The 12217-nt window shown below is 38.8% G+C and overlaps 1 protein-coding gene across 15 annotated transcripts in view; it reads right to left on the minus strand.

Moving 5' to 3' along the window:
- The window catches only part of Smr (Smrter), an 84281-nt gene that overhangs the window by 40821 nt on the left and 31243 nt on the right, over positions 1 to 12217 (minus strand). For all 15 annotated transcript variants that reach the window (XM_069133682.1, XM_069133681.1, XM_069133680.1 and 12 more), the window contains one exon: positions 2931 to 3222. In XM_069133682.1, the coding sequence (XP_068989783.1) occupies positions 2931 to 3222 (292 nt within the window). The remainder of the gene's footprint in view (positions 1 to 2930; positions 3223 to 12217) is intronic.

Consider the following 12217-nt stretch of genomic DNA (forward strand, 5'->3'; position numbering starts at 1 on the left):
CTTGAAGACGATAAGACATCAAATGCACCGAGCATTGAGCAAAACTTATTCCACCCAGGTCAGACTCATCCGGTTATTTTTGGTGTTAGCTGTCTTTCACGGACAAAATCTTCCCAGCCTTGGGCGCATATTGTGTCTAACCCTCGGCATTCGGAGTCATAATACAGAATGCTGTTTTTCACGCTATACGTATAGTAATGTATTCGTCGCATATGTATATCCGTATAGTGAAATTTTGCCAAAAACCATGTATTAATTTCTTTTTGATTGTTTAGGGCGTCCCGAAAAATGAACAATAAAACGAGTCGTAACAGTGATGAATAATTCATAACTTTTAAACCAATGAAGATACCCCACTTTTTGCAAGATCTTAAAATGATTGTAGCATTTTCTGTAATCTTTTCAGGTCTTCTAATGTGGTTAAAACTTTGAAGCTTAACGGCTTGTAACTTTGGAACGGTGACTGATATCGTGCAAAAAATACGTGTGATTGTACTTCGAAGTACTAGTACTATATATTGAAGAAGTTGTAATAAAATCAGAAATATTGACTGTCCGAAAATAGGTTAAATTGAATGAAATTCTATCTACATCAGGGTGGCCACTCAATTCCGCTCACGGAATTCCCTGACATTTCCCGGTTTTCCCTGACTAAAATCATTATTTTTCCCTAACATTTTGATGCACAATTTGTGCAGAAATCACTAAAAACTATAGTAACCTAGGTAAAGTATGGCCAAATATATTAAAGTTATAAAAGTTTTTAAAAGTTTTTCATTCCGTTCATTATGATTTTTGAAAGTTGACAAAAAATGAAAATTTCCATTTGCTTGGTCTTGTTAAGTATATATTTAAGAAGGGGCCCCAAGAAGCGAAATATTTTTAGAGCTATTATTTGAACATTTATGCTGTTTGCAATGAAAATCGAGGTTCGAAGAATTATGACTAATTAACGAATGTGTAACTTTTTGAAAAATAAACTTGAAAATTTTTTTCCAACGGGACATTTTTCTTTTAAGCGTTAAGAATACGCCACAATTTATCCAAATTTTTAAATTGATATTTAATACAGCAAAAGCAATTATTTTATGCGGTGTACTGTCTAGACGCGGCGCGTCTATGCCGTAACAGTTGCGCAGAGCCCTATGTTCAGCGTTAAATTAAAATTACTAATACTGAAGTTAGAATTCCGGGTGCTTGTACTTTTTTATTGGAAATTTCTTCCTCTTTAAGAATCTTTTTAAAATTTTCGCTAGCGCTTTTACTTTTTGAGTTATTGCCAAAAACCTGAGGCTTCGTTTTTTCTAGACTATTAGGCGTCGGTGAACTTGCGTCGCCACACGCAGTGACGGCCATAGATAAATCAAACCGATGTCTGCTCGTACTAATGAATTCCTGTGACAATCAACAACTAAGCTTATAATCGTCAATAAGAAGAGAAGAAAAATTGTGACGATGCGTTGATAGCATCTCAATTTTATGGACAAAGCTTTTGAAATCCGTGAGTTCTATAAAAAGTCCCTGACCAACCAAAAGATTCCCTGACATTTCCCTGACTATTCCCTGACATTTCCCGGTTTTCCCGGTTTTCCAGACGGGTGGCCACCCTGTACATGAATATCGTCTGATTGGAATAAGCGAGATTCGTTTGCGTCAGGCACCGATGAAAGACTAGCACATTTAATGTTTAATGAACTTCCGTGAAACGTGTTGGCGAAGAATAATCGAAGCGATTGTATACGAAGAAGGAGAAGGACTCAAGGTCGTCTGATACGAGTCCAAGTTATTTTAACGTACGTAAGTATACGATATACCGAATCGCGTAGGTAAATCATTTCAACCGCACGTAACACGTTTTACGGTCGTTCATATCGTATGCACGCATTATACCCACAAGTAAAACAGGACGTAACATTACTCCGTAACGTAACGACACTTTATCGGGACTTTGCAGTAGATAGATATACACTGTTTTTTCTTATTGCATTTCGCATCCTTTTCTCATTCATTTACTGCTGTTTTACTCGTGTGTTCGAAAATAAACACTGCGACGCATCGTGTAGCGTTTACAATTTTATCACTGCACAATTTTCTTTATCTTTCATTTGTTATTCAATAACTTTAGGAATAGAAAATTGGAAAAAGAAAAACTTTGATGCATACATGTTCTATATGACAGCTATTATACATACATATATAGTGTATTATAGGTTGAATGTCGGATTAACTTAAGATTTATAAAAAATTTATATTACCCATCGAAAAGAGTATTCATAATTTGCATTCGAAATTTTCATTTCAATTTGTTTCCGGACGATTTATTTAATTTTCAACCAGTACTGTCGTTATTTCAAACCGTTTCTATACAAAATATTGAAGTTAGTAACGTTAACGCAAGGACATATCCAACAAAAAAATCACTATCTTACAAACTTTAGGTAAAACAAGTTGAGTTTTATAAAAAAAAAAAGGACTATATTTTCTACTTCATTACGGTTCACCGAAAATCAAAATTATAACTGTATAGTTATGATAACTCAACTAACTTCAACCTCCTTTTCATACTAGATTCTCTCAAGTAAGCTGCACAGTGTCGCGATAATTCTGACAACTCTCGGTGAGGTTACATAAAAACACACTGATACAGAATAATTCCTTGAATTTCAGTTTCCCCGCGCGTTATCAGCAATACTGTCGTTAATGAGTGTAAATAATAAATATAGAACGTGGACGACGGCGTGAAATTGAAGAAAGTAAAACGGAACGAGAGGAGAAGAAACCTGACAACGAAAGTAAATAAAAGTTTGATATTATAGTAGAATAACATAATCGAGCGGAGGTTTTTGTATACCTCGTGCACCGCTCCACCTTTAACGCGTGTTTGCACCGAGGCGCACGGATGTAGGTATAAGGTGTATAAGGTCACTCACACTAGATACCGCATTTCTGTACGGATCCCTTGTATAGGCAGCGGCGGCCGCTGCCCCCGACTGGGGTGGGGGTGGGGGTGGGGGTGTCTGGTTGACGGGCGTCGAGGACGGTGGAGGGTAAGGGTTGACGTAGCGGAGATTCCCCGGCACGGCGACGTAGCCACCGCCAGGGTTGCCTCCACCGCCTCCGCTTCCTGGGGGACCCGCCGCACCCCCGGGACCAACGTAGGAACCCCCGGCCCTGGGGGACACCGGACTGCTGCTCTTGATGCTGATGTACTCCTGCGTCGGCCTGAATCAGACAAAAGTAAGAAAATTAACATTGGTTGTGTTTCTTTTTTTTTTTTATTTACATCATCCTTTACACACTTCTGTACAGTTTGCGAGGATCCTCGTTACCTACTTTCAATAACTTGTTTCTCCCTTTTAAGGAAGAACGGTACCCACAGTTTGAATGGAAAGTTAGGAAAAGAGGAAAAACCGTTATAAAAATGTACAGCAATGTCATTTGCGCCAATGATGGTGAAACGATAGTTTATACACATATTAAACACGGTGTTTTGAATCTTCTTCCCGTATCAAGAGGACTTTTTTTTTGTTATATGTAATTAGATTAGGTCACGTGAGACTTTGTAAACTTTCGGTTCGTCACGTAATAATCTCAACTACTTATTCGTCCTAACTGTACATCTTTAAAATAACAATAGCACACGCCGTGTATATCGATGTAAAATTTTAGTTTTTTATCTTTACTTATAATTATGTATTACAGGGTTGATACACGCTTTTTGGAATCTCAAATTCCCTGACTAAGCAAGATGTTGAAACTCGAAAATAGCAGTGTTCCGATGATTTACCCCTTAATAATGATACACGTTCTTTAAAAATTACAGTACTTTTAATATCATCCAATAATTAACGTCTTCAATTTTTTTACTAATGGCAGGCAGTAATTTTCGTAATAAAACAAAAGGAAGTTTTGGTAATTGGTAATAATTACGTTTTTTTCCTATCAACGTAACACTTACGGCACTATTTATGCCGAGCTTAAATACTTGCAAACTTCCTCTGAGAAAAAATTCCAATCATATTTATGAAATTCCCTGATTATTCCCCGACCATCCCCGCTCTGCCAGATTTTTTCAATAAAAAACAGTCAAGTATTCAAAGTGTGGGGAATTCCAATGGTATTTTGGTTCCTTACGACAGCTTTGCTACCCACTAGATAGCCTTATCGTCTTGTAAGCATCGCGTGTACGAAAAATCTTTCATAATTAATAACTCATATCTAAAGCAACGCGTTTTTACGGTATACGTACATCAATCTTTTCGTACGAACGGTTGTAATAGCGAAAAGGATCATCGCGAATAATTATCTACCTCAAACCAACAGCAATTAGTTACATGCGCGTTCCAGAAAAGCTGGACAATATATTCGCACAGCCTAGACGGAAATCTGTGCCCCTATTATTCACATAAATAACACTTTACATGTTCTAAGAGTGAGCTGTTAAAATTGAGCAGTGACCCGGCATTACAATCGATCGAACGTGAATTCGAAACTTCAAGTGACTTTACATTACTTTACATGACTCTGAATGATTTTGCATGACTCTAATTGACCTGAGGCGGTTCAAGAAGTAGGTAACAAGTCGTTAGTATTCACTTTGAGTGACATCAAGTAATGTGAACTCTTTTGAAGTCAGTTAAACACGCCCCAATCAGCGGAGTGGTGACCCCTTGGATATAATTCTATCCGAGGACATAATTATGCGAAATATAATGTGTGTAACATTCAAGATTAAATTCCTCCATTAACGTCAGTCGAATCTCATTACACCGCCTTTCATGGATTAATTAGGTTTTATAAATGCGACCAACTATCTGTCGCAATACGTTATGAGTCAATGTTTACGTGCAGTATGATTTTCAACTATTTTACTTGCTCGCTTTAAGTTTACGGATTTGTGGTACTTTGCTACAGACGTGTTACGGTTACATGACAAGCATAACTCTCACTAACTTTACTGGACATTTTCTCTCCTATACGTATACATGGGGTACATGAGGGCCGTGAGCGAAGGTTCGTTCAGAGGTTGCAGGTAAATGGCGGCTGCGTCAGACCATGATAAACTGATATTTGTCTAGCCACTATAGTATTTTAGCTAACTGACGGTTAATGACTGAAATTCGAAATCAACGGTATGCGATAGGATTTTCTATTCAACCCACTTGTCAGATCGTCATCAGGAGATTCTCTACCTATCCAGGGAGAAAAAAAAGTACAAATAACGTTAAAATAAGAAGAAGAACCAGCAATTCATCGGGCTACTTCATCTATGAGAAAGCTAAATGGCGAGTGCTGACGTAATTCCAGCTACTGATCATTGCTATTCTTACTACATCTTGTGGTGAACTGCGAATTGTCTTGCAGAGGTTGTATTACCACTAATCGTTGATTTTCCAGGCAAACCGAATGGTAGAACTTACAAAATTTTAGTTGTAATTTTACAACGGACTGATGTAACAGCAATATCAAAAGAAAAACCATTGCTGTATTCACAAAATTTCTTAGTAAATCAGACAATTGAACTTGCTGTAGCTACACGATACAAATACATCAGTACTTATCACTAAAATCACGACAGTGTGACTGAAAATAGTCTAGTAGTTGTTCGTACGACAACATTCTACAATATTACGGATATTGTAACTTAAGCAACATATTTTCTATCCGTGCACGTTGAAGAAGATTCCATCGACAGAGAGCAAGCTTGCCGAAAACACGAACAGCAAAGCTACTACCCCTGGTCTGGTGGCATGGCTTGGCCCTGATCCGCCAGAGCCTGCAGGACCTACAGGTGAAACGAAGGGAAAGTACAAATCGAATAGAATAATATCCGTCAGCGCATCAGAGCGTCGCGCATCTTTCGGGTCGAGTGGCCATCTGGTGTCTACTGCCGCCTGTCGCACCGAGAGACTCACAATCAGTCTACGTCTATAATATACAAGTTCAGGCCAAGATACCCGCGTTTTCGTCGACGTTAGTCCGCTGCCCCCACCACCGGCAAGGCGGTTGCGTTGACCCCTCGATTTCCCCTCCGTCGCGTCTATGTTCAACATTCGGCAAGCGAAGCTGTGCCGTTGCTGCTATCGCTGTGCTGCTGCACCTGCGCCAGACATCCGCCGCGACCGACGCAGCCTAGTCTTGATCAAACCGAGTTGCGCACGCGCAGAAGCGACGCCGCCATTTTGGATGCAGCATCGAACCAATCGCTACGCCGGTCAGCGCGAGATATGTTTTCACCGGAGGTCTCCCTCCCATTGGCGGACGAGATCTGAAGTCTGAAAGAGGGGAGACCCACGTCTGGGTTCCGCGGTCTTCCGCCCCTCCTCGACTCAGGCGTTTATATTCCACATCACCGCGACTGGGGAAGGGTTTTCTCTTTTCGTATTTGGATTTAATTCTGAACGGTAGAAACGACGGTGGTCGCGTTTTGGTGTACCGGGTGTTTCCCGGGGTTTTGATAGGTATATGCTCGCGTGTTACAGTACACGTTATACGTACATGTACCGCACGGCAGCGCCCGCCTGAAATCCCTTGCCGGGTTCGTCCCGACTTTTTTCATGTCTATATCCTCTTCTTTTATACGTACTATTTTCTTTCCCCTACATTCCCTGTCTCCCCCTCCCCGGACTACTCGATCCTTCATTTTCCGCGTCGTCATCCCCCCTACATCCCCTTCAACAGGGTTTGCCTGCGCGGGTATAACATGGAGGTGGCTCGCCTATAACGCCTTGGTACTTCTGCTTTAAGACTTTCTTCCGTAGCATATTCCGCTAGGCACGTTTTGAGTTATCATACCGTTTTCCAGAATTCAACGAGAAAGAGTATACGGAGAGATCAGGAGAAAGATATCTCTTTCCGTATACGAATTTTTTGTGATCCCAGATTATATGATAATATATTTTCTTTGCATTCGGAAACTTCTCTATATGCGCATGCCTGAATGATTAACTTTACGAAAAGACATGAAAACGGGCAGAGATTCTCTGAAAATTGCAGTACTCTTGCTGTATTATAACATATTGGTTATTTTATGGCTGTATAGTTACGTGAGTTACGTTATGTCCACGGGGAGCTCATAACCCTCGTCTTAAAGCTTAAACTGCACCGTTTCCACTTCTATGTTCTATATATAATATAGTGTCTAGACGATCTTAATTTTACCGTTATAGACGAGCTGCATTTCTGCTATTATATCCATACATACCGAGAATCTTGATATACGACAAACTTCCTAATTGCGAACACGAACCATTACTCCATATCCGGCAGGCCCAGTTTTTTGACGCGAATAAATATAGGAGCCTATAAAAAAGTTGGGAGCGGAAAATTCTGTATAAACATCTGCAGCCCGCGGGGCAGGGTTGAAATATCGTGTTTTTTTCATCAAAATTGAGTGACTTTGAAGTCGACAGATTAAAGAAGAAATTTAGGTGTATATTATATTAGCTTTCGAGTATAAAAAACTTGATAGTTGTTTGTTGCTATACAACTCCGGGGATAAAATGAAAATTAGGTATACGTCTTACTACTCTTTTTGAACATACTTACTCGTGCTATGGTTTCTTGTGAATGTTGCGATAATTTGACGCTGGATCAACAATAAACTAATAATAAGACCTTATTTCACCGTAAAAATGTACCCGCAACAAATTTTACGTAGGAATTACCTGCAGAAAAAGTCCTACTGACAATCATAATCAGACAAAACAGTTACTTGTACCACATTTTCTTGTTATTCCAAAAATAAGTCAAACGTTATTATACCAATATCCGTATTCTACTTACATCTATAAAATGTTCTAGTATCTATAAAACATTCAGTATAAATGGTGTTAGTTTTCCAACTTGAAAAAAATGGTTGTGAGTAAGTTTGAGCTGAAGTGGATGTATTTTCGATATCAACAGCTGACAATCCAGTAATGATGAAAAATTTAATTCTATTCGCATCTCGGCAACGTTTAATGTTCATATTCCCGACAATGCAGCAATGCATTCGAATGCGTATGATAATATCCACGTATAGATATAAACGAAGGGGGCCTAGCTGTCGTGATTTTTGATAATTTTCTGCTCCAACGATCGCCGCAGTCATTTGCCACCCGACGGACGGGCGGACGCGAGACACTCCCATCAAGAACGTGATTATCGAAAATAACAACGGCCTCTACAACCGTCTGCCGGAAACACCCTTTTTCCCCCCCACAGTACGGCAGGTTCCCTCGGGGCGGATAATTCCACCTGAAATGCTGCTGACCGCCTTAAAATACTTCTCCATCTATTATATATATATATATATATATATATATACACACACACCTATGGCATAAGATTTATAAAGAGATTTCCCAGGTTTTTCTCATAGATAGGCGTCCCTACATTACGTCGTTTATACGTTTCAGCACTTTTTAAAAATTCTAACTAAGGTGAAACTTTAAATATTGGAGGTTGGTTGGCCCCAAATCGATACTACGTATACATTGAGCACTCATAACATAACATATATTCACAAGTTGCGAGAATCTATTTAAAAATATAAAAATAAAAGACAGTGCGGCTAAAAAAATAGTTGAGATTACGATTCTTCATTTAAAATCGCTTCAAAATGTTTAAAAATCTAATAGACAAGTTCGATTTGACTTTACGATGGTTCGTTTTGTTCAGAAGACAAATTGTTTTTTTTTTTTTTCAGTAGTCAATTTAGGATTGCCATCTGCTGCTTGTAAGAAATAGTATCGTTGCAATATTGAAAAATTAAATATTGAACAACCCCAATTTATTGATAAAAAAAAAAGTAGTGTTTTCGTGAATGTGTAGAATATAGTCTTCTTAATTAAACGACCCATTGTAGACTGACATCGAACTTTGAAGCGATTTGAAACAAAACATTGTAATTCCAGTATTTTTTGTGCTTGCATTTTTAGTGGAGTTTCTCTGAGCATATGACAAATACAATAAATTAATAAATACACAGTGCAAGACTCTGTTACGATAAAATTAATAAAACATGACAATTTTCGACCAATTGTCAACGTCCTATGAGACGCGACTGCTCGCAACATGGATAAAATAATCAAAGGATCGGCTGCCCTACAATGCACCGCACATGTTAGAATCGATCGAGCAGTACAATCAACCAAATATATCCCTTCGGTTTCTTATAATATACCTAGTCTATTGTATATACTGTGGAGAATAAAAAATTTATTCAACAACTGATTCATTATCTCGTAACCTTACTCCTATAACGTGCATATTTGGTGTGAGAGTGAATTTCATGCTCACCAAGTTTCCTACCGAAACGTTAAGAATTTGAAGCGTATTAATAATATACGCATATAACCACAACATACAACCACTAATGTGAAGAAATGATCTGCAATTGATACGTAATTTTTCTGTACGCATAGATTTGACATTTAATTACTTTAGATTTCCTTCTCTGTTATGGCAATAACTGTACATTTTAATCCTGTCAATTTGATTGTACAGCCAATGCATCCACATTACGGCACATTAAAAGATAGCACCGAAATGCAATATTCTTTTTTGCGCCAACATTCGCCAATGAGCTTACTTGCCAAATATTTCCTGCTAAGCAATTATTTCCCCTAAAAAACCTACTCGCTACGTGTATTAATCCTCTACGAAGTCAATATAAATACTCTAGTTACATAAGGTATACTACACGTTACTTCCGAGAAATGTTTAGTGCATGAAAAATCAATATCCAAAAAATATTTTCCTAATTTGAAACAGTTAAATACGTATAATAAGGTACATTACAATGACTTGTACACCAATTTAGACTGCGAAAATATACATTATACTAACCATCGAATAAATTTATCACCGTTCCTAGCGGGCCTAAAGGATAATGAGGTGAACCAGGGCATGCGATTCGACGATCGTTGCATGGCTAAGTCATAGGTACATACAAGATAAGGAAAATCGTCTGCACGATCGAGTACAAGATGTGCCGTACGCAGAGGTATACAATATTATACCTGCAGCATTGCAACTGATCGTCGTTCGTCGCAGATATACGTACCTATTCGCACGCATAATACAGGTTAACTTAACACGTGGGTTCGACCTGCGCCGTGCCTCCCGACGGCCGATGGGGTAGCTGATGACGTAACGGTCACTGACCGACGCCCCTCTTTACGTCGCCTACTGCAATCCCGCCCACCACCCCCAGCATCGGCCGAGCGTAGCCTTTCGGTGCCTTTCCCGTGTATGTACATACGTTAGTGTGTACACTGCTTTGTGGTATGTATGTACATACATGATAGGCAAGATACAAGAATCTTATACGTATGTATGTACCTACAACGCGTCGTCTATAACGTTACACGTGCGTACACACAACGTACGTGCACAATAATACACCAAGCTACGTGTGCATAGTAAAAACCGTGCAACATATGTGCGAAAAAAAAACACTGTTTGTAGAGCGACGGATACGACTTTTGTATTGCTGTATGCACATTGAGGTATATGTTGCACGCACAACGGATTATTGTTGTTTTGACGCCTGACTTGGTCATTCGATCAGATATGTTATACGTAGGATGCGTAGTATTAGAATTACTGCAGCGGTGCTGTGTACTATAATTTATACCGCGAGTTCTTCTTGAAAGGACTGGCTCGTAGCGCGCCTGATTCAACTTTCTTAATTTTGATTGGCTGACGTGCGTGCTCGCAACCTGAAGCAAACCTTCACCGGTAAAATCAAATTCCCTAGAATCGACTGGTCGACAAGTGACAGTCAGCCATGATCTCTCGCATATTAAGGGTGCGTTCCTAAATTAGAACCCAGTACTGTCAACAATCTTTCATATCTTTTGCGCTGCTGAGTTCGTGAGTAGCTCTCCTTGTGTCCTAGGAAGTTTTTAGCGCTACAGGCTAGTTTCAGAACGCACGCTAAGAATCTACGCAGTTGGCTACACTTATAAGCTAAACGAATTGCAACTGTCGAGCAGGTCCTTTGAAGAAGAACGGTAACGGGTTATTTTCGTCACGATGTCCGGTTGTTGCATCACGGATAGAAAAAAGATTTTGCTAATGAGTTGCAACATCGTCGTTGAATTTTTTCCGTAAGACCGACTACGAAAGGTATTAAAGTCGCGCTATCACGATGTCGATGATATTGATGAATATATTCCAAAAACTCTTACAATTAGGGTACAACAATTTTATATTTATAACCAGTTTTCTTTAATTGTATATCATTTAATGTAAAAAATGCCGTGGAAACATAAATAGCGGTTTTTTTCTTGTTGTTATTGCACTAGTCCATTGTGAAATTACAACTGAAACGTGGTTGGTTCTACCATTCAATTTGCCTGGCACATCAACAATTGGTGGTAAGACAACTTCTGCAAGACACTTCGTATTTTACCACAAATTGAAATAGCAATAGCAATGATCACTAGTTGGAATTACATCAGCATTCACCACTTTAGCTTTCTCATAGATGAAGTATCCCGATGAATTGATGATGTCAGATCAAAATCTTGTTGAACTATGACGCATCTGTACGTGATTTTAGTATTGGCGCAGCATGGTGATTACCTCAGGCTTTCTATTTGACTGATCTAGCTGATAACTAAGTTCTTTTACACTATAATTATTTTTTGGTTATGACGCAGCTGATATATTGCTGTACAGAGAGCAAAACCCTTTTAAAAGTATTACATACCTACGATGATATAAAGTAATGCTTTCAACATGAATTCCAAAAAACTTATGCTCATTTATATTCTGGACTGACAAGAAAAATACCATCAATGTATAAAACTCTTTTTAACTTCACCATTATACAGTTTTTTCCTCAATTCTTCAACCGAACCGTTTGAAGAATACTTGGTATTGAAAATAAAAAAAAGTTGCATCAGAATTTCCTGCATCTGGTGTAAGAATAATTTTTCTGCCACATGCACAAGGTGACGCTTGACACGAAAACCAAGTTTCACGATTCGGTGTACGAGGAAATCAGTATCAAGGACAAAACTTTCGATTTGAGTCAACACGCTATGTTAACTTCCAGGTACAGAATACATACCCTACTAATTAACAACAGGCTGTCTAATTGCGCCGTTCCATCGTATGTAGGATAGTTCTTCCAAAATATTACATTTCTCAACAGTTATCGAGCTTCGTTGTCATCATCATCTCGATCGGAACTGTATGTATGATAATTAGGCTCTAGCTCTTA

The sequence above is a fragment of the Neodiprion pinetum genome, chromosome 2 (assembly GCF_021155775.2).
Source record: "Neodiprion pinetum isolate iyNeoPine1 chromosome 2, iyNeoPine1.2, whole genome shotgun sequence".
NCBI classification, from domain to species: domain Eukaryota; kingdom Metazoa; phylum Arthropoda; class Insecta; order Hymenoptera; family Diprionidae; genus Neodiprion; species Neodiprion pinetum.